Source organism: Larimichthys crocea, chromosome XIV (assembly GCF_000972845.2).
Source record: "Larimichthys crocea isolate SSNF chromosome XIV, L_crocea_2.0, whole genome shotgun sequence".
NCBI classification, from domain to species: Eukaryota; Metazoa; Chordata; class Actinopteri; family Sciaenidae; genus Larimichthys; species Larimichthys crocea.
This window is the reverse complement of record NC_040024.1, coordinates 835,836-858,724: the sequence shown is the minus strand read 5'-3', so window position 1 is coordinate 858,724 and position 22,889 is coordinate 835,836. Positions and strand designations below refer to the sequence as shown.

General features: G+C 41.1%; 1 protein-coding gene and 1 long non-coding RNA gene across 4 annotated transcripts in view; one reads left to right on the top strand and one right to left on the bottom strand.

Moving 5' to 3' along the window:
* Window positions 1-10,899, top strand: part of sorcs2 (sortilin-related VPS10 domain containing receptor 2) — a 326,326-nt gene extending 315,427 nt beyond the window's left edge. The window contains exons 20-28 of one of the 3 annotated variants that reach the window (XM_019270713.2): window positions 2,670-2,803; window positions 3,755-3,878; window positions 4,416-4,528; window positions 4,898-5,020; window positions 5,126-5,225; window positions 5,341-5,388; window positions 5,767-5,869; window positions 7,160-7,353; window positions 9,073-10,899. In XM_019270713.2, coding sequence (XP_019126258.2) covers window positions 2,670-2,803; window positions 3,755-3,878; window positions 4,416-4,528; window positions 4,898-5,020; window positions 5,126-5,225; window positions 5,341-5,388; window positions 5,767-5,869; window positions 7,160-7,353; window positions 9,073-9,137 — 1,004 coding nt within the window. In that variant the 3' untranslated portion in view covers window positions 9,138-10,899. Of the gene's footprint in view, window positions 1-2,669; window positions 2,804-3,754; window positions 3,879-4,415; window positions 4,529-4,897; window positions 5,021-5,125; window positions 5,226-5,340; window positions 5,389-5,766; window positions 5,870-7,159; window positions 7,458-9,072 lie in introns of all 3 variants that reach the window. The other 2 variants (XM_027288043.1, XM_019270716.2) reach the window with 2 other exon arrangements.
* An 8,620-nt stretch (window positions 10,900-19,519) lies between these two features.
* Window positions 19,520-21,916, bottom strand: LOC104922460 (uncharacterized). Its single transcript, XR_003463753.1, has 3 exons — window positions 21,736-21,916; window positions 20,994-21,088; window positions 19,520-19,845 (listed from the first exon to the last, which is right to left on the bottom strand). It is a non-coding gene; the product is annotated as an uncharacterized LOC104922460 (long non-coding RNA).
* Window positions 21,917-22,889: the final 973 nt, after the last annotated feature.

Sequence of the window (22,889 nt, the reverse complement as noted above, 5' to 3'; positions counted from 1 at the left end):
CTGACTACGACTCCTGGCAGCTCACAGACCTGCAGGTAATGCCCCACACACACATACACCACACACAGTACATGTGTGCTCATCTATGATTCTGAATTCTCACTTCGCCCTCAGGGGAATTGTGCATTTGGGTCAGGAGCGGAGTTTCAGGAAAAGGAAGGACACGGCGTTCTGCATTAAAGGAAAGAGCTACACCTCGGCTCTCACTACCAAACCCTGTCAGTGCTCCGAGAAAGACTTCAACTGGTGAGAAGTGACCCCACTGGTTTATATGGAGCTCAGTGCTTTATGCTAATGCATCCAACATACAGTATATTAAGTGTATTAGATTTCAAATCAGTACTTACTACTTACTTTCACTGTTGCTCTGTCTTATTGTGTGTGTGGTGTGTGTGTGTGTGTGTGTGTGTGTGTGTTGGTGTTGTGTGTGTGTGTGTGTGTGTGTGTGTAGTGACTATGGTTTTGAACGCTCCAACATGGAGGAAAAACGCTGCTTCGCTGACTTCTGGCATGTCCAGATTCACCACCTGAAGACTGCCATCTAGGGCAAACCACGAGTCCGCACTGGGTCTGTACAAAAACACAAACACCCAGAGAGAGTTTGAGTTTTATTTGTTACACAGTATGTAGGTTCTACATCTGTGCAGACTTAAAGAAATTGCTTTGGTTTTGAGCTCAAATCAGGATGTTGTTGGTCTAGCTTGGAAGCAGGGGGAATTAGCAACTCTCTTCCTTTAATCCACCCCCCCACACTCTTACGCTTGCACTGCCCTCTGCTGTGGTTTCAGCTACAGGAAGGTGATTCTAACATTTGCGAGGGGGGACTGAACAAGCAGCAGAGCGCCAAGCAGCCAGCTGCCCTCTGCTGCCCCCTCAAGGACTGCAGGTCGGCATCAAGGGGCAGATGCTGGCGGTGGCACCTGGTGACGACATCACATTCATTGTTCACCAGGAACAGGGATAGAGGAGTTGTTGTTTTGTCTGCTACTCCTTTCCTTTCCATTCGTTTGGATCTGCTGAAATTCATTCTCCATCCAACAGGGGCGACACCAGTAGCACAAAGTACCAGGTGGACCTCGGCGTGGGTTTCGGGCCATCTACCAGAACCTGACGGTGACAGATGAGGCCATCCAGCATCGCTTGAAAACCCCGGAGTTTACAAGGTCACGGTGAAGGCTGGAACATGGCGGGGCACGACGAGGCCACCATGTACATCCAAGTCACAGGTCGGCCTCCAGTGTTGAACACAGTCAATCACACCAACGTGGAACCCAAGTAATAAATCAAGTGTCAAAGTTTATTATCCAAGGTGCAGCTGTGCAACAGGCAAGTTCCTGTTTAGACATGGTACAAATCACTGCTCCTGGGTTTGACCTGAACACATTAACATTAACCAGGACCATTGCTGATCTGAACCGACTACTAATAATGGTTGGGGGTTGGGCTGTGGTGGCACTAGGTTTATTAGGGCATTCGAGACATTTTTCACTATCCTGAGGTGTTCCCAAGCTAGATGCCGCTATGTAGTCCATCCAGGAGGTTCTAGGGATCCCAATCAGGTGCCTGAACCTTCTCAGCTGGCAGCCAACGGAGGAAGCTCATTTTGGCTTCTTGTATCCACAATCTCATTCTTTTCAGTCACCACCCAAAGCTTATTACTTTAGGTGAGGAACATAGATGGAGTGGAAGGTCAAGAGCTTTGCCTTGCTCAGCTTCCTCTTCCCCACAACAGTCCAGCACCAACCCGTCGGTCCATCTCACGGTCCATTTTTTCCATCACTCATGAACAAGACCCTGAGATGCTTAAAGTTCTTCACTTGGGGCAGCAACTTAATTTTTAGATAGTTTATTAGGCAATGTAGTGCATGAGTGATCAGACTCAAACATGATGAGTCAAACAAAGCAGTATCAGTATCAGTTGACTTAACCTAAAGCTTTAAGGCAGTGGTCACTTAGATTTTAAGTTAAAACACGTCTGCAATGATGTTGAATGTGCACAACTAAAAAAATGATCTAAACAGCTTTCACTGTAAATATCAGCAGGATACATGATTATAGAAGAACTGAAATGTACGTATAGACTAATTAATGAAAAGCACCTGTAGCTGGTGAACGGAAACGTTCGGTCACATAACATGTCAGCAACATGTGCACGCCTTTGGGCAAATTTTGGTTTGTAATGGCAGGAAGAGATAAAGACGGTAAAAACTTTGGTTCATTCTTCTCTGATCTGTCTTGCTCCAGCCCCTGTTGTTAAGGAGACACGTTTGAAACTCACTTCTTTGGTTAACTTTTTTTTATTTTTTTTATTTCGCGGGTAGAAAAGATTCCCTCCTACTGATTGGGTCTGACAATCTGAATTTTATCATATGAGGCAAATCTACAGTGTTCCAGTCAGTGGGGATTGGATGTTCTTATCTTTTATTTTGCCTTTTACTTTGCTTTCTATTCTATTTCTTTAAGCTGATAATAAAGACTCTTGTAGGAGGTTCACTGAGCTGTCATCCCTTTATTGTGTAAAGATTATAGTAGGTTTGGCCCCAGATATTGTACTACCCTCATGTGACTTCGACCTGCAAAAACATTCAGGAACCAGGTCATACACCTCTCACTTCAAAGAAAAGTTGTTGGCTTTGTAATTTTATGAATGATGTTTTCTTTTCATATAGCCCCTCTACAGGAAGTCCACTTGGAAGTGGTTCCCATCGCTGGAAGAAACCATGAGATCAATCTGACAGCTGTAGTTCTTCCCACTGAGGCCAACCTGACTGTCTTCTATTGGTGGATAGGAGACAACCTGCGGGTAAAAGACTTACAACATCAAAATATAATAAGTTAATACACTTGAACACTTTTTTGGCCACTTTGAGGAAGCAAAACATGTTATTTCACCTTATGAAGTCGTTATTACTTAGATATTAGCAAAAGAAATAAATGTAGTAACAGAGAGCAGCATTAGCATTCATTTCGAGTTGTTTGTTTCCACCTGAAGAATCCAACTCTAGTATTCCCTCTCTTTTAGCTCTGTTTTTGCTATCAACCCTTGAGAACTTTAGATCTTTAGAACTTGAGATCTTTAGCTGCTCCAGCTAGATGTCAACTTTATTTTCGGTTCAGTAGTGTACAGTTGGTTCATTTAGAGCTTTTTGGTTTAAAATATCTGCCTGCTGCTGCTCTATTTTAGAGCTTTTTGGTTTAAAATATCTGCCTGCTGCTGCTCTATTTTGGCAGGAAAACCAAAATAAAGAGCTCAGTGGAGCTAAAAAGCTCTGTAGAGCTGTGGGGAATTGAATTGCATGGTTTAGTGTTAATTCTGTGTGTGTGTTTATCGGTACGTGTGGAGGATGATTATCAATGCATCCAGATTATTGTGGCTTTAAACTGCCACTGGGGGGCAGCAGAAACAAGTTGTGAACACAAGTTGATATGGTAAAGTTCTTAGCAAACAGATGTGTACACTTCAGTCATTATGGAGCAACATGATAATTAATTTGTAGTCATATTTGGCCACCTGGTGAACACAGGTCCACTCTTTTAGCTCTGTTTTTGGTCCCTACCAACTCATGAGAGAAATATCTTGCTATTTAGCTGCTATATGTTCCACAGTTTACAAAGTAAAGCAGCAAAATCAGGTGATAATTGTAGATTATAACTGTTTTAAGTAAAGATGACATCATGTCATAAAGGAAGGCCATCTTGTCACCCCAGACGTTTCAGACACTGTTCATCTGACTGCTGTGCCTTTCTCCTGTAGCCTACGCTGACTCTGCAGAACAGCCTTCTGACTCGTTTCCCGGAGACAGGAGAGGTTTCAGTCACTGTCCAGGCTTCTAACGGCCGATCCATGGTGCAGGATACCAGGACAGTCCGAGTCTATGGTAACACAACGGAATTCAAAAGAACCTCCCCCCTTAAATTACAGGAATGAATAGAAAAGAAAGTATTTTCTGCATGATGATTTCTACACGTGAGATGGTAAATCACGTAAATTTGAAACTGTCAGTAAATGTAAAAAATAAGGTTCTCATCAAGAATCAAGTTGTCCACTTAACAGTACAGTACAGTAATGTAAGATTGAGGTCTGACTAATTACTGGGATACACTTCAGCTGAAGTAAGCCACTAATGGTCTATGTCTGCTTAAATGGATCTTGTTTTCTGTACATCCATGTTGAAGGGCATTGCTTCCATCTGTTAATGCTAACAATGCACATCTGCATGTGCACACTGACTTCTCCACATATGCCCCCCACCTCCCAACACCTGTCCACTCAGCACATCTGTGCGCATACAGTGTGTGTTGTACTGATTATATTTGCTGTTAACTCTTCAGCACCCAGTTTGCAATATCTTCTCAATTTTTGCGCTCACGACTGTGACCATTGCTAACTATTCCCCCATTCTGTCTGATCCCAGATAACTTCCAGGTCATCCCTCTGAGCTTCAGCACGAACTTGGACCAGTTCAATCCAAACATCCCAGAGTGGAGAGAGGACATTGGCCAGGTGGTCACCAAAATACTGGCTAAGGTAGGACTTTAAAGTTACCGGACTACAAACGCACTGTAAAAATGAATAATGATTTCAACACAGTTTTCCTAGAAAGGTTAATATATATATATATATATATATATATATATTGTGATACTTCATCACAGTTGCTATCATATGGCTGGACTTGGACTTGATGAGAGCAGTTTGTGTGCTGAGGAACAAAAACAATGTCTTTAAAGAGGCTAAAAAAGCCTCTGTAGATTTGTGAGATAGAACCTAGTTGGTTCATCACCACCGCTGATCCCTTACATATTACACATTGTCATTAGATCCGTTGTTAACATATAAAAATATTGACTGGTGCAGCTTTAAGATTGTGGCTGACTTTTAACCGTCTGGCCTCAGATCACAGGTGTCCCTCAGGAGTCCCTGGTGACGGTGGTGAAGCCGGGCCTCCCCACCACTGCTGATCTGTATGTCCTCCCTGTGGACAGCAAACCAGCCAAGAGGAGCATGTTTGTCGATAAGGTGCAAATAAAAAAACTCTTTGGATATACACAGATCACAAGGGTGCTATATTTTTCAATCAAGAGACACAAATATTAAATTCATTTTACATGTTCTTATCCTTAGCGTATTCCGGCCATCGTGCAGGCCTTCAACGACAACAACGTCAGCTTTGTGGTGCGAGGAGGTCTACAGGTGCTGGTGATGCTAGCTGACCCGAATGCAGGTACTGTATATTTAAGTGGTATTTACATTACTTTCCCATGAAGTCTGCTTTATAAAACAGCAATTTCTGATGTCTTTTTTAAATGATAATTGCATGTTATTGATTTATTTCCAAGGGCTAGGTCTAATTGCTAATGACTCAACAGCTGCAACAGGAGAGACTGGTGCGTTCATGAACCATAATCCTGCAGCTTTCTGTATGGATGCACTCAAGCTCAACTACTTTTTTTATTCCTGCGCCTTTTCCTTTCTTCGATTCCTAACAAATCCAAACCTTATCCAGTTTAAATCTGTCCGTGCCATGCTTTTTCATCCACCTGATTATCCTCTATTGAGTTTAAGATGGTCTTCTTTCTGTGGAGGGTGACTTTTTCAGGAGAAACTTAAGCTCAGTTCATTGTTTTGAACTTCTTTCTACCACGTTTGTCCCTTCACTCCTGCAGTTTTCGACTTCTTTCGCTACACTACTACACTACAAGATTTGCCTGTTACAACATTTCTCGTATTTCTCGTTGGTTTATGTGTTTGTATCACCGTTCCAGGCTACCACGGGGCTGCCGGAGGTCCAGGTGTTTGGGCTCTAGCAGTCATCTTCCTAATCAGCATCATCGCCACAGGCTCCTTCATCCTCTACAAATTCAAAAGGTGAGCTTTGGTCATTAAAAGAGCTCTGACATGTCAGTCAGCCCAGACAGATGAGGTCGGGATCAATTATTTGTTCTCTACAAATAAAAAAGAAAAAGTTGCTGAGCTTGCTAGCTTTGGAGGCAAAGGACATGATTGGTTGAAAGTTGAGAGGGGCGGTATTAGAGAGGCATTAAGTAACCGTATGAAGTAAAAAGTGAAAAACTGAATTAAGAAGTCAAACTTGACATAAAATAATAAGTACCATTGTGGAAAAAGGCATTTTGAACTAACCTCTGTTATGAAATAAAAAATAAAATTTTAGTACACAAATTTAGTGTATAAAATTTGATTGTATTTATTACACTAAATAAACTAAAATGTTATATATAAATTATTTTATTTATTTATAATAAAATATAAAAGTTGATTCTGAGTTGAGTTTGAATAATTTCTTTTAGTTCCTTCACAATGCCCACAGTGGATACAAGATTCTTACAATTCAAATTCACTTCTCAAAATTCATTTTCAGTTTTCTGTGACAAACATCCAGGTAGTTGAGGCAGATCAATCAACCGCAGATACACAGGACGCCTCTTCGGCCAATCAGCACCTACGTGTGTGTGTGTGTGTGTGTGTGTGTGTGTGCCATGGCAGTTGTCAGTGTCGCAAAATAATGCAGAAATCACGTAATGTAAATGCCAGCGAGTCTAATACAACTCTGATGACTGTATATATAAAATATTAAATAAAAACAAACATTCATAACAGCAGCAGTTGCCGTGGCAGGGCAGTGGTAATAGATCCAGACACCGGCAACTGCCGTGGCACACACACACTCACACACACACGCACACACACACACGTAGGTGCTGATTCAAATTGAACAATACAAATTCAAATTATGTGATTTAAATTCAGTTTTTTAATGCAATTCTTCAAGTTAAGCAATTCAAATTCAAATATAAATGATTCAGATTCAGTTTCTGGTGGCACATATTTCAGCCCATAACTTCTCATGGTGGGAATTGTTAAGTCTGAATAATATCGTAAAGGGACTGTCTAGACTTGCTTTATATGGAAAGTGTCGTGAGATAACCTCTGTTGTAAATAAAACTGACTTGAAAATAAAGATTCACAGTTGATGATTTACTGTATGTGATCACTGCATGCTTTCTTTTCACATCGGTAACACACCGGCAGCACCTCCTCCTCGTGTCCCCAACACAAACGTCCACCAAAAAGTCACTTGAATTAAAACATGCAGTGCAAAACTACAGCCCCATCTTACAAAAACAACAAATCCCACAGTCCTTGGCTTAGGACTGAGGATGCCTATCCCCCGCTGTTTTTCAGGAAGCTTCCGGGCAGCCGCAACGTCTACGCCCAGATGCACAATGAGAAGGAGCAGGAAATGACCAGCCCTGTCAATCACAGTGAAGACACCCAGCACATCATCCAGGGCGAGGAGTTCATTGACGACGACCTGGACTCGCAGACTCTAGGTAACGCAGGAGGTAGCCCCGCCTTCCGTTCCCTTATAAGGACTACCACTAACCACTGCTACTAAAACCCAAGCCACTAACACCAGCAGCTAACACACACCAAGGTACTGGAGGTTACTTCCCCTTTTCTCATCCTTATCACTATTAAGACTTAAAGCCCCGTGGCTTTGAAATGAATATTCAGATCTTTACTTCTGCCTCAAAGGTTGGTCTCCAGGCACTTTATGGTCATCGTGCAAGCACACTGAAATCATATCATAACTATTATATCTTGTGTTCAAAAGTCTGAAAAAACAGATGTTTGCAGTGTGAATTCAGACAGCTGTTTACAGGTAATAACTGTCACCAAATTAAAGATATTTTATGACGAGCTCATATCTCTGTCTCAAATGTATCATGGATAATGGTAAATTAGATCATTGTGATTAGTATTTGCTTATGATGACACATGCTTTTCATTTCAAAAGTAATGTACAGTATCTTCCAATGGCAACAAGGTTACGTTATGTCACGTCACACTAGTCACGTCACGTAATGTAACGTTACAATATGACATGATAGCTATGCTTATGATGGCGATGAAAGGCCTTGTGATCTGGGATGTAGTGGAAGGTTTTACAGAGGTCTTTATTGTGATATTAACAATGTGATATAATTATAATTATATTATAATTATAACCGTGATGTAATAAGAATTCATTTATTCTTATCTATTACAATAAACTAACTTATGTAAATTGTTGTATTGTTACAATTGAGGTTTCTGCCTCTCAGAAGGAAGTTTTTTTTCTTGCCACTGTCGCCAAGCGCTTGCTCATGGTGGGAAATGGAAAGTATTCAATAAAACGGAATCAAATAATGAAGTGAATAATGATGGAGGTAAAACAAAAAACGTTTTTATTAGTTTAAGGTTTTCACAAGTTACTCTTTTATCTGCCACTACATCTAAGCGGGACCAACACTGAAGGGGCTTACGTACATATATATATATAAACGTATTCTGCATGGCTGTCAAGCTGATATGAACGTTAAAGGTACTCTGTGGAGACACTTACATAATGCACAAAATCAATCAGCAACAAATTTGATAATGGACTGCTTGCGTTATTTTACTAAGAATAGTGTTTGGTAGTTTAGTAAACTTAAGGGCCGGACACCCTCCCAAGGATCACAATATTGGGAGAAAAAAGAATAAGTCTGTATCTAGGTTTTGTTTTGTTTTTTGATTTGATTTTTTGGGGCTAATCTTTGCTGTTTTTGCGAATTATTGGATAATTGACTTCTTAATGCATTTCAGCACTTTTCTTGTTTCACTTTAGTTTTTAATCAGTTGAAGTTTTCTTCTTTTCTCTTTCAATAAACATATGCCATAAAGCCTCATCACGCTTGTTGTGTGACAAAAACTAAAACTAAAGATTAGTTAGTTACTAATTAATTAGTTAGAATAACTTTGGTCACAAGCTAAACTAATCTAAAAACCACTCGTTTATTCGATGAAAGTATTAAAGTTTGTATTTTTTATTTCTTTAAAGACTTCATCTGAAAAATGATTATAGTTATAAACCAGGCCCTTGGAGCAGAACTGATTATTATATAATCATTGCATTACCATTACAGGTCACATGACACAGAGTACCTTTAACATCAGAGGGCCACTGTGTGTCCTGATCTTTGCTTATTTGCTTGTTGTCCTGTTTTCTTCTTCCCTCTTGTTGCCAGGCAACCATTCGGGTGTGGTCCTGAGCATCAACTCCAGAGAACTACACAGTTACCTGACCAGCTGATGGCTGCCATGGCAACGCTAAACGAGCTAGCCTAGCCTAGCCTAGCCAGCTAACGAGCACAGGGACTCCACTCTGCCTTCCTCCTTCTCTTTCCTCTCTCCTTTCCCTTCCTCCTCTTCTTTTTGGACACTTCACCTCCACTCCATGGCCTCCTCAAGCCTTCAGCTCCAGCTTTTGTGTCATTTTTCTTTCGGGGGTCAGTTGGGGTTTGTGGCTGAGCCTGGCTGAGGGTCGTCTCCTTCACGTCCATCCTTTTCTCTGCACTCTGCTTTATCTAATGTGTTTTACATCATTACAACCCCCTCACCCTTTCCCCTTTTTACTTCCCACACCAGCCACTTGAGAACTGCACTGATACCCGGTGAGGATGGAGGTCTTGATGGCGTCGCACCAAGGACACTCACTCATCCGTGTTTCAACAAAAAAAAAAAAAAAACAACAACAAAAAAATTGTGTGTACGTTGTCACGTTCTGTCACTCAGAATCAGCAAGCATGACTCACTGCACTGGACTGAAACTGGCCTGGCAGCTGAAGGCCAGTGTGTTAAAGGGTAGAGTGCATTAAAGGTAGTCCAATTAATTATTCATACTCTTCCCCCCCTTTTTGTTTTATTCTATCTATCTACTCCCAATTGCTCGACACTCTTTCTCTTCACAGGCAATAATATGCTCTCAACGGAATGTAGGATATGATCAACCCTTGTGAATTTGCAAGTGTTCCCATGCAAACACAAGAGGGTGGTGTTGCACTTTCTTAAAATTCCCACTCGCAGGTACTTGGAGTGCTCAGCTTCTTCAGAATATTCAGTCACGGCCTTGTATTCTTTGTTTCAGCTCGCACATTTACAAAAGTCTGTCGAGAGGCATTAATAGAAAATCCGGCGCCACCTATTGTAGGAGCTCATCATCTGTCCCCACGGTGCCTGAAAGGGCAGGTGTGAATCTGCTCGGTAACATTACCCGTTTGTCGACTTTTATTTATTTCTGATAAATACGCCCCCTTCCTCCTCCGATCCCACACCCCCACCCACCCCTCTTCCTCCGCCCACTTTGTGGGGTCAGAGGTCAAAAGCAGACTTGTTCCCCTGGAGACAAAAGGTCGCCGTCATGGAGGGAAGGTGTAGTTGATATATTTTACTGTATCAGCCTATATTAGGCGTAGCCCACGGTGGAATCATGTCTCCTTTAAAGGTTTGGTTTGTCGTATGTATATGTGTAAATATGAACAATCTCCACTTTGTACATATTCCCTTTGACGTGTGTGAGTGTTTTACACTGCTACCAAAATACAGTATACAGCTTTTTTTTTTCTTTCTGTTCTGTTTGGGGTTTGTTTTGAGTTTTTTTTTCTTGGAGTGACCCTTCACTGAGTTTCCTGAATTTGAAAAATCTCACTGGTTCCAGTTTCCTCAACGCCATTGCCTGCTTCACGTGTATCCATGCTCAATACTTTCAGTGTAATCTCATGAGTAAGATACTTTGATGGTCTTCATTGTTAACTTATCAAGATACTCACATCTACACAGTGACGACTATGTATATGAATATTTTTGATACACGTCTTTTTTTTTCTTTTTTTTTTGGTCATCTGTGTAAACACTGGTTATTGTTTCTGTTGCCTGTTGCTGAAGTCTTTTTTCGTTTGTTTGATTGCACTAATGATGTACGCAGTGTTGTTGTCACGAACCGGGCAGCAACTGAACAAGTCCACAGACTCAAATCAAAAGGTCTTTGGATTAAAGACTTTTCACAGACAACCAACTCTATCATTACCGCCAAGATCACGCCCCCCCCGCGGTTCGTCTTGTATTTGATACAAACAGCAGACCGCATTCACTCGTTCAGAATTACACCTTAATTCATATTTTGTACATATTCTGCTCATGTTCAACTCGTTCTTAGTTTTCTAGTGATGTGTCGTCATTGTATCAATGTCCCCTTTAACCAAGGGGAACGTGGGAATCGTGATATTCCGATAGAACAGTGAAGGAGTTTCACAGCTACACTGATCATGTAATTTTGACCACACCGTTTTTCTTTTTGTCTTTCTGCTGGTTTGTTTGATCTCTTGATTTTGCTATTAAAAACAATTGTGTGTCCTCATCAGGGAGTGTAGTGCACTCAACTTGCATCCTGGAATAAATCACTCCCATAACTTGTATGTCTGTTGGTTTTCTCTGATCTACGAGTGCTGATAAATGGACTGTACTTATTTAGCATCTTTCTTGTCTTCCGACCACTCAAAGTGTTTTTACAGCACATATCGCATTCACCCACATTCATACACTGATGGTATTGCCAACTGCCCATCAGTTTTATGAGCTAACCATTTATACACATTCACACACTTATGCTGAAGCCTTCGGGAACCACCGGGCACGTGTCTGTCACGTGGCTGCATCTGTCCATTGTGGCAGCGGTCATCATGGCCTCGTGCTGTTGAAGGATGCCCTCAATCTTCTCGAGACGGCTCAGCGGGGAAGGATTGTGTGCTGGGTCCATTCTTGGCCAGATTGTACTGTCACCGATCAGAAAGACCCAAACGCAGTACAATCTTATTGTGATTATGTGTCCTTTATTACACTTCTGATAACAGATGACTGCACTAGGCAGTAGCAGGGAACACTGTCTTTCTTTAAAAGTCTTTAGACCAGGGGTCTCCAAACTACGGCCCGCGGGCCACATCCGGCCCGCCTAAACAATTGGAGTGGCCCACTTAACGATCCCAAACAATCCCTCTAAACATGGCCTTTTTCAAAATTGCTAATTTTCATCCACTCACACAACGGTATATTCCGCGCAGTCTGCCCGGGGGATTCAACCCGGCGGGTCAGGGACGGCCTCTGGCCTCTGCCGGGCACGGAAAGGCTCGGGGGCGAAGATGCCTCATGGCTCCAGCCGCAAGCTTTACAGCACCCTCCTGCCTTGACCTCGCCACTTCCCGGTGCCGTGGACTTAGTGCTCGCTGCGCCCTCTCTGCGACTGTCGAATAGAGAACAGAGTTGGTCTACACTGCTGAATTTGAACCTCAGTCAATGTCAATGGTGGTACATGCTAATATTTTCTGATCTGGGAAACATAAATGGCAGCCATTTTTACTTGTTGACATGAACAGTTTTAGGCTACAGTCTGTTTTGTGATCACCACACAAACTTTTGTCTCTTTATTGAGTGATCCTGACATAACAATCATTAAGAAACCATTACCAAACTAGAAATAACAAATCACCAGGAACAGATGGTTAGAATACTACAAAAATTTGTAAATGAACTCGCTCCTCATACTATGTAAATTATATAATTATGTACTAAAATCAGGAGATCCCCCAAATTCATGGTCGGAATCCATATCAACAGTCATTCAGGAGGGAACCAGTGTACCAGTTATCACCCAGTAAGTTTACTTTGTGGGATTATAAATCTTGACTTCTACAATGGATGCCAGAATTCAAAGAAATATTAAGAAATGAATAGAACCAGATCAACAGGATTCATACTAGGATGCCAAGGAACAAATACATAAGGAGAACACTGAACTTAAAACTCCTCTACAGTACCTCCTCTTGAGTACTGACGAGTGTTCTAGGAGGTGGTGTGGTCTTGGACGGGATGATCGGGATGTTGTTGGTGGAAGTCAGTGATGAGGTGCGGGTCAAGAATGTGCCGTGCCGGAACCCACCACGACCTCTCCTCTGGACCATAGCTCTCCCAGTCCACCAGGTACTGGAGACCTCTCTCATGGCGGTGTTACCAAACCAGGCGTCAGACTGTGAAAGCTGGATCTCCATTGATGGACGGGGGAGGGGACGAGGGACTGCCGGAGCCAACGGACTCTCATGGACCGGCTTGATGCATCCACATGGAGCGTGGGAGTTGGAGTCTAGCTGCAGCTGGATTAATATTCGCTGGATCGGAACGGGCGGTTCGGTAGACTCCACCCGCAGAGCAGGTCCCGGGTGGCCCTCTCACTGACCTTGTCTGGATTTGGTTTGATGGATGGGATGAGTGATAGATACTGTTGGAAAGAGATGCCTATTTGAATTCCTCTTTAGAAAATCTTGCTTAGCCACCATCTATAGATATCGTCTCCTCTGCCTGTTGTTGTTATTATTAATACTTTTGTTATTTTATTTCTTTAGTTATCTTCATTTTTACCTTTTTATTTTACTTATTTTATTTATTTATTTATTTATTTCGTATTTAATCTATTTCTTGTACCTTTTTTATGTTTTAATGCTATATACTTTTTCTTACGATTTTATCTATTTATTTTTACTCTTTCTTTTTGTATTTTGTGTGTTCTTGTTTATTAATATTGTAACTCATACTGGCTGTAATTTATTACAGAAGTCCTACGTCAGGAAATGTTACGTGAAATGAATAAATGCTTAATAAAAGTTAAAAATAATAAATATTGGTGGTACATAAAGAGGATAATTTTTCTGAGGTGGTACACGGTGTAAAAGTTTGAAACTCTGATGAAGCCTTTGCTTGACAATGTCTGTATGCAAAAATGAACTGACTGACTGATTCACATGTCATATATGTGTTTTATTGTGAAGAACACTCAGTTACATGAACACACTGCACACAGTAATATTGATGATGAGGGATTCAACTCTTCTCTGACACTCTACAGCAGGTATGTCCAAAGTCTGGCCTGGGGACCAATTACGGCCCGAAGCTTCAGTTTTAGAATATATTATTTATGGGCTGCTAGGATTGTCAGATACTGTATGGTTGGCAGATTTGGCTTTTCTTGGTTGACTTAATGAAGCTTTTGAATGCACTAAACGTTAACCTCTAAGGACATAACTGCTGCTGTTATATATCTGTAGATGTGACACTAAATATTACTTCTGAATGATCTTGTTAAAGAAAAGAACAAGAGTGATATGTTTTAAACTTAAACGTTAACAGACTTTGCATTACTCATAATAAGTCATGTTTAGAATGAACATGAGGTTCAGATTTCAACTTCATGCAAGTTTCACATATTCCAATTTATTCTTTGTTATCTGACTTCAGATGTGAAGGAAAGGCAGAACTGGTTTTTAGATTTGTTCACGCCTGATTGGTTTAGATTTGGTTACATTGTCATTTAAAAAAAGATAATTGTGACAATGAAAATAAAATTGTTATAGAGTGCATTTGTATGTACGTTTTTTTTGTTCATTTTTTCATTTTTAAAATGTTAGTATTGACCCCCGGGCATCTTCACATTGTCAAATCTGGCCCTCTTTAATGAAGTTTGGACAGCCCTGCTCTACAGGATGTATTTGTGCTTCAGCGCTACAGTTCTAATAGTCTACTCTGTGCATCAGCAGATAGAATCAACATTCACCATGGATTACAGATAAACACAAGAAGCTTTCAGCTTCAGAGCTCAGTCTTTCTTTTCTTTTTTTCCTCCTTGTGGAAGACTTTCCCATCAGCTGCTTCTCTCCACTTTCAGGGTGACAAATCCACCCCCTGCGACTGGGGGGGGGGAAGGGGGGGGGGGCGGGGGGAAAAGGGAAAGTGTGGGGGGGCGTAAACGCTTTTGGATGGGGGGTTGGGCCTGCAAAAGGCAGGGGTCGGGGGGGGGGGGGGGGGAAGGAGGGGGGAAGGGAGAGAGGGAGGGGGGAGGGGAGGTCCTGTGGCCGCGTGTGGGAAGCAAAAATTGCAGCAAAACCATTTTGTAGGAACAGGAAAAGGTCATTAGCACGACGGAAACTTGTGTTTGGAGATTATGTTTTTTTTTTAAACTTTTTGTACATGAGAAAGGACAGGTTGGTGTGATTGCAGTACAGAAGCAGGGACAAAGAGAGAAGGAAAGAGGAGCGTACCACAGTAGCGGGAGGTTTTTTATTAGGGATTATCCACACCCGGGGAGAAGAGGCCGAAGAAGGGGAGGAATACCACCCGTTATCACACCACCACAACAGACATCGGGGGCAGTACCTCTGGACTGGCAGACCGGGGTGGAGGTTCCCCTCTTCAAAAAGGGGGACCGGAGGATGTGCTCCAACTATAGGTGGATCACACTCCTCAGCCTCCCCGGGAAAGTCTTTTCGGGGATTCTGGAGAGGAGGGTCCGTAAGATTGTCGAACCTCGGATCGAGGAGGAGCAGTGTGGTTTTCGTCCGGGCCGTGGAACTGTGGACCAGCTCTATACCCTTAGCGCGGCCCTGGAGGGTGCATGGGAGTTCGCCCAACCAGTCTACATGTGCTTTGTGGATCTGGAGAAGGCGTTCGACCGTGTCCCCCGGGGGATACGGTGGGGGGTGCTCCGGGAGTATGGGGTTCCGGACCCATTAATAAGGGCTATCCGGTCCCTGTACTCTCGGTACCAGAGCTTGGTCCGCATTGCCGGCAGTAAGTCGGACCTGTTTCCTGTGAGAGTTGGACTCCGCCAGGGCTGCCCTTTGTCACCGGTTCTGTTCATAACCTTTATGGACAGAATTTCTAGGCGCAGCCAGGGCTACCCGATAAAAACGGATAAAGCGGAAGAAGACGGACGGACGGACATGAATTGATCATATTTTGTAATATTAATCTGAATCTGCAAAGTAACCCAGAACTAAAGTTATCACTCAAATGTAGTGCAATGAAAAGTATAATATTTGCCTCTGAATTGTGGTGTGTGGTGGTGGTTGGCGTTTGCTTCGATGTTGTTTTGACTCAGAAGTCCACGGGGAGCAGAGAGTATTTTAAGCTCAATCATTTGCATAAATTGAGCTGACCTGCGTTCTAAAAATTAACCTTGTAAACAGCATGAAGTAACGCCACTAAACTTCTTTTCTACTTCTCCAGGCTCGGAAAAAGTCACGTAACAAGCACAAATGGGACTTCCTGTGACGTCATGGACAGAGTACACAACTTCACTGCTTGAGTAAAAGTAAGATACTCCTATACTCAAATTTTACTCCAATACAAGTAAAAGTAGCTTAGTCCAAATATTACTTAAGTAAAAGTCTAAAAAAAATATCTCAGGAAATACAGGAAGGGAAAGTAGCTTTATTGTCATTATACAATACACTGATGCCATTCTGCAGGGGGGACTAAAGGGGCTCTACCACTAAGATGGATAAAAAGTTAGTTTCAGCTAAACCACTGGTAAGGTTGGTAGCCCCACATTATTTATAACTGACGGACATATGAGAACACTGTAAGCGTCTCTAGGTTTTATTATTCAAATATATATTCTAAAATAAGGTTATGTGTTAGATAGTCCAAAGGAGGCTATGCTTGAGTATATACCCGGACCTTTTTTACATGTTAGTGCAACATTGCTCACACTTGCACTGTATATGTTTTTTTCCACAGAGAGGGTAGGTCACACCTCTCTGCCCCAGTACCACCAGGGACCTGACACAGTCAGAGTTCAGCTACTGTGTCAGATTGATGAGGTGGAAGTTCAGTTCTGTGTTATCTACACTGTTCTTTGTGTTTTGTTTTTCCTGACACATGTAACGGGTATCGCTTTGTTAGTGATTAGATACACTCTGACATCCAACAGGAAGGCAGGTATATGGGACCATGGTTGAGTTAAATTTTATGAATTACAGTATAAGCAGAATTCATAATTTCATCAAAAGGAAAAAAAAAATCTGGAACAATTAAAGAAATTGCATTGTTCTGTTTCTTTCAGCGCCGGTTCTGGCTACATTTGCGCCCTGGGCGAAACCCCCCCCCCATCAGATATGATGAAGGAACTGGGCCTAGTAGATATTTAGCGGCATCTCCACCCTAATGAGAGAGACTTCACTTTTATGTCCCAAGTACATGGGACTTATTCGAGGATGGACCTTTTCTGCTTATCAAAAACTGAATTACATAGAGTAAAAAAAAGTACAATTGAGCCAATCACTATCTCAGACCGCGGCCCTGTGACCATGACAATTAATTTAGGAGCAGACAACCATTTCAGACACTGGAGGCTTAATGTCTCATTACTAACGGATACAAACATCAGGCGAGAAATACAAGGAGCCCTGACTGAATACTTGACTATAAATGACGATGGTAATGTCTCTCCCTCAGCTGTATGGGATGCCAGTAAAAGCACAAAATGAAGTTAGACATCAACTGGATGAAGCTCTGACATATAAGGCAGAGGGAGCTCTCAGACATAGCAATAGAAAATATTACCAAATGAGTAATAAAGCTAGTAGCTACTGGCTTTAACTCAGAAAAGTCCAATCTAGCCGTGCAGTTCCCAAGATCAGGAACCTAAAAACCAGTCAGATTGAGACAGATCCAACTAAAATATCAGACTCATTTGCAACACATTACGAACAGTTGTATAGGGCTGAAGAACTAGAATTCAAGGAAGAGAAAATTAGTTTGAGTTTTTAAGCCCTCTTAAACTGAATAAAGTATTGAGTGAGGAAGCAGAACTATTATTAATAAAAGCCATCATAGAAAGTTAAATTAAAGAAACCATTACCAAACTAGAAAATAACAAATCACCAGGAACAGATGGTTAGAATACTACAAAATATTTGTAAATGAACTCGCTCCCATACTATGTAAATTATATAATTATGTACTAAAATCAGGAGATCCCCCAAATTCATGGTCGGAATCCATATCAACAGTCATTCAGGAGGGGAACCAGTGTACCAGTTATCACCCAGTAAGTTTACTTTGTGTGGATTATAAAATCTTGACTTCTACAATGGATGCCAGAATTCAAAGAAATATTAAGAAATGAATAGAACCAGATCAAACAGGAGTCATACTAGGATGCCAAGGAACAAATAACATAAGGAGAACACTGAACTTATAACTCCTCTACAGTACCTCCTCTCGAGTACCTGATGAGTGTTTCTAGGAGGTGGTGTGGTCTTGGACAGTCGATCGGGATGTTGTTGGTGGAAGTCAGTGATGAGGTGCGGGTCAAGAATGTGCCGTGCCGGAACCCACCACGACCTCTTCTCTGGACCATAGCTCTCCCAGTCCACCAGGTACTGGAGACCTCTCTCACGGCGGTGTTACCAAACCAGGCGTCGGACTGTGAAAGCTGGATCTCCATATGGCGGGGAGGGGAGAGGGACTGCCGGAGCCAACGGACTGGATTGAATCCGCATGGAGCGTGGGAGTTGGAGTCTTGCCAGCTGGATTAATTATTCGCTGGATCGGGAACGGTCGGTTTCGTAGACTCCACCCGCAGAGGCAGGTCCCGGGTGGAGACCCAACCTCTCACTCTTGTCTGGATTTGGTTTGATGGATGGGATGATGTGATAGAATACTGTTGGAAAGAGATGCCTATTTGAATTCCTCTTTAGAAAATCTTGCTTAGCCACCATCTATAGATATCGTCTCCTCTGCCTGTTGTTGTTATTATTAATACTTTTGTTATTTTATTTCTTTAGTTATCTTCATTTTTACCTTTTTATTTTTTATTATTATTTATTCGTTATTTAAATAATCTATTTCTTGTACCTTTTTTATGTTTTAATGCTATATACTTTTTCTTACGATTTTATCTATTTATTTTTACTCTTTCTTTTTTGTATTTTGTGTGTTCTTGTTTATTAATATTGTAACTCATACTGGCTGTAATTTATTACATGAAGTCCTACGTCAGGAAATGTTACGTGAAATGAATAAAATGCTTAATAAAAAGTTAAAAATAAATAAATATTGGTGGTACATAAAGAGGATAATATTTTCTGAGGTGGTACACGGTGTAAAAGTTTGAAACTCTGATGAAGCCTTTTGCTTGACAATTGTCTGTATGTCAAAAAATAAACTGACTGACTGATTCACATGTCATATATGTGTTTTATTGTGAAGAACACTCAGTTACATGAACACACTGCACACAGTAATATTGATGATGAGGGATTCAACTCTTCTCTGACACTCTACAGCAGGTATGTCCAAAGTCTGGCCCGGGGACCAATTACGGCCCGAAGCTTGAGTTTTAGAATATATTATTTATGGGCTGCTAGGATTGTCAGATACTGTATGGTTGGCAGATTTGGCTTTTCTTGGTTGACTTAATGAAGCTTTTGAATGCACTAAACGTAACCCTAAGGACTAACTGCGCTGTTATATATCTGTAGATGTGACACTAAATATTACTTCTGAATGATCTTGTTAAAGAGAAAACAAGAGTGATATGTTTTAAACTTAAAGTTAACAGACTTGTGCATTACTCATAATAAGTCATTTTTAGAATGAACATGGGTTCAGATTTCAACTTCATGCAAGTTTCACATATTCCAATTTATTCTTTGTTATCTGACTTCAGATGTGAAGGAAAGGCAGAACTGGTTTTTAGATTTGTTCACGCCTGATTGGTTTAGATTTGGTTACATTGTCATTAAAAAAAGATAATGGTGACAATGAAAATAAAATTGTTATAGAGTGCATTTGTATGTAAGGTTTTTTGTTCATTTTTTCATTTTTAAAATGTTAGTATTGACCCCCGGGCATCTTCACATTGTCAAATCTGGCCCTCTTTAATGAAGTTTGGACAGCCCTGCTCTACAGGATGTATTTGTGCTTCAGCGCTACAGTTCTAATAGTCTACTCTGTGCATCAGCAGATAGAATCAACATTCACCATGGATTACAGATAAACACAAGAAGCTTTCAGCTTCAGAGCTCAGTCTTTCTTTTCTTTTTTTCCTCCTTGTGGAAGACTTTCCCATCAGGCTGCTCTCTCCACTTCAGGGTGACTCCCCTCACTCCTTTGGCCTCCAGTCGGTCCTGAAGCTGGGAAACATAAATGGCAGCCATTTTTAGAACATCAGTACACTTTTGATTTTTTTTTACTTGTTGACATGAACAGTTTTAGGCTACAGGCTGTTTTGTGATCACCACACAAACTTTTGTCTCTTTATTGAGTGATCCTGACATAACAATCATTGTGTGATGGCAGTGGGATCACAGGACCACTAAAGTTAGAATTATATCCACGTGTGGAGTGATTATTTCTCATGGTGACATGACGATGCAAAGCAGACATTGTAACATAGGAATATTTAATGAACTGATGAAATGTAAAACTACTTAATATTCATAACTTAATTCATAGTAAAACCTTGTTGAAAATGTGTGTATCAAAATGGATACAGTGGGTATTTTAGGTAATTGATTTGCTAATCTGTCAATTACAGCAACATACGTCTTTTTCCTTATTGAAGTAAAGTAATTCAAGGTTTAAATGGCATCATTATTTATATTTAGAGTAGAAATTGAGATATTCAGAGTGACATGGAGCAGTTAGAGGTGATGATGAGGAATGGACTCGTACTACAATGTGTACTGAGAAAAAGTCAGACAGTAGTGATGAGGAAGACACAAGGTGACCAGACAAGTGCAGAAGTCTAGAAACCAACACTAACACAGGACACAACAACAATTACAACTATTACGCTTAGGGCACCAAATTAGTTAGCAGCAGCCCTGGTTGGGCAACATGGAAAAAAATGTATTTGTATGTTTGAAAGTTAATGGTTAAAAATGTTGTGGTTTGATATATTTTTAGTGGTTTAAGATAAACAAATACCCGATGTGTCAAATATGACACAAATCAAAACTCATATATGCAAATTGATTTTTTTTTCTTGCCAGAAGGTTCAATAAACACTCCAGTTTAAAAAAAAATGTTTCATGGTTCAGGCTTTACATGACAGTAACTCCTCTGTATCCATAGCTGTGGCTGTTTTGCATTCGACTCTGTTGAGTGGTGTAGCTGCAGAAATGTGGTTTTCACAGTCACACACCTCCCACCTCTGTAGAGGCACAGCACACAACAAGCCAAAGAAAGAAAGAAAGAAATGCAAACTTCTCTGAGTCATTTACATCTGTCCTGGCTCTATGAATGGCTTCGTGTGTCAGGGTGGATTTTGGAGCTTCACCTTTCTCAGGATGTCTGCTTTCACATCAGGGTCATTCAGATCAGCAGATCCAAGGTCCTTCGCCTTTATCCTCAGCTTCACCACCTTCCTCATGACTGGTGTGTAGACACAGAATGAGGAGAGAAACAAAACATGAGTTTAGTTCTGTGATACCCAAGTACTCACATCTTTGACTTGAGGAAAAGTAGTAATACCACAGTGTACAAATACTCAGTCAAAGTCCTGCATTCAAAATCTTACTTTGAAGTCAAAGTATAAAAGTATGAACATCAAAATATACTTAAAGGAGCAGAAGTCAAAGTCCTCATTATGTAGAATGAATTTGATGATGACATTATAGTTATTGATGTGTGTCTGTCCGTTCCAGCTGGTAAAGTGGATTTCAGTTGAAGACTGCTTATTTTCTGTTAACCATTAGAATTATAGTTTGTAATATTAATCTGAATCTGCAAAGTAACCCAGAACTAAAGTTATCACTCAAATGTAGTGCAATGAAAAGTATATTACCCATTTGCATAAATTGAGCTGACCTGCGTTCTAATAATGAACCTTGTAAACAGCATGAAGTAACGCCACTAAACTTCTTTCAAGGAAAAAGTCACGTAACAACACGAATGGCTATCAAATGTAGAGACAATGGTTCCACAGAGATGTGGAAATAAAATTCTGTATCAGTCCGGTTGGACTGTAACTGTTATTTAATGTAAATTCTCTCATCACTGAAGGACAGTAAACTACTCACCAGGAGGTGGAGGGACACTGTAGCAGACAAATGGTAATTTAGTTCCACAGAGTGAAAGCTTCCATTTTCCTGAATCAGCCAAGGCTGCAGCACCACATAAGATACCGATCGAATAATCTGGGTTAAAGGATTGTTTCCAGTTACTGAATGAGTAGTTACTCCCATCAGACCAGTAACTGGAATTCTCTCTAAACAAACCAATCCATGACCATGTCCACAATCTAGCCAAGTCCTTGAGTTCTGGTTTCTCAGTGTCCGTATCCTCACAGTGGGCCAGGTCTTGTAGTTCTCCCTGCAATATTCTGAGCTCAGACCAAGTCATGTTGTACCCACAACGACAAATTGAGGATCCGGCTTGTGTCCTGCGTTTGGGAACAATGTTTTTGAGATGACATATTGAATCTTCAAAATCATCATTATCTGAGAAGAGATAATGCTTTGCAGGGTATACCATGTTACAGATGAATGGAATGAGGTTGAGCAAGGATTGGGCTCCATGGAGACCTTGGAAGTCACAACCACAATCATAAGAATATATTGCTTCGTATCTTCCCCAGTCTCTGTAATCAGCTCCACTCCCGTTGTAGCCGTCTGACCACCTCCAGCTGACATTACTGTACACACCGATCCAGACGTCAGAAGTTTGTTTAGAAGATGGAACTGTGTTGATAAGTTGTTGCATTTCTTCAGTGTTTTCAATGGTGGCCAGGTCTGTGTACGTCTGTCTGCAGTAGGTCTGAGCTTCAGTCCAGTTCATAGGATCAGCAACAAAGTGGTACTGATGGAGAAGACATGAGGAGAAAATGTGGCACCCTGAGGACGACACCATTTTTTAAATGTCAGGTGATCAAACTTTTCTTTAGCATGCCACAATAAATAGCATTGGTATTGATCAAAGAATTCACTGACCTGAGAGATACAGACAACCCAGCAAGATCCTCTCCATCATATGCTGCGTCTGTGGACTGGTGTGTGTCCATGTACACCACAAAGAGGAAGAACTACCTCTATATTTGCTGCTGTCTAATCTGTTGATCTGTTAATCTATGTTTTATGAAAATGTTTCTCACTCAAACAAAATACATTTCACGCCCATGTTTTTGCAACATCATGCTTTTATGATTTGCATGTTTGTTGGAAGGGCTCAGGTCATC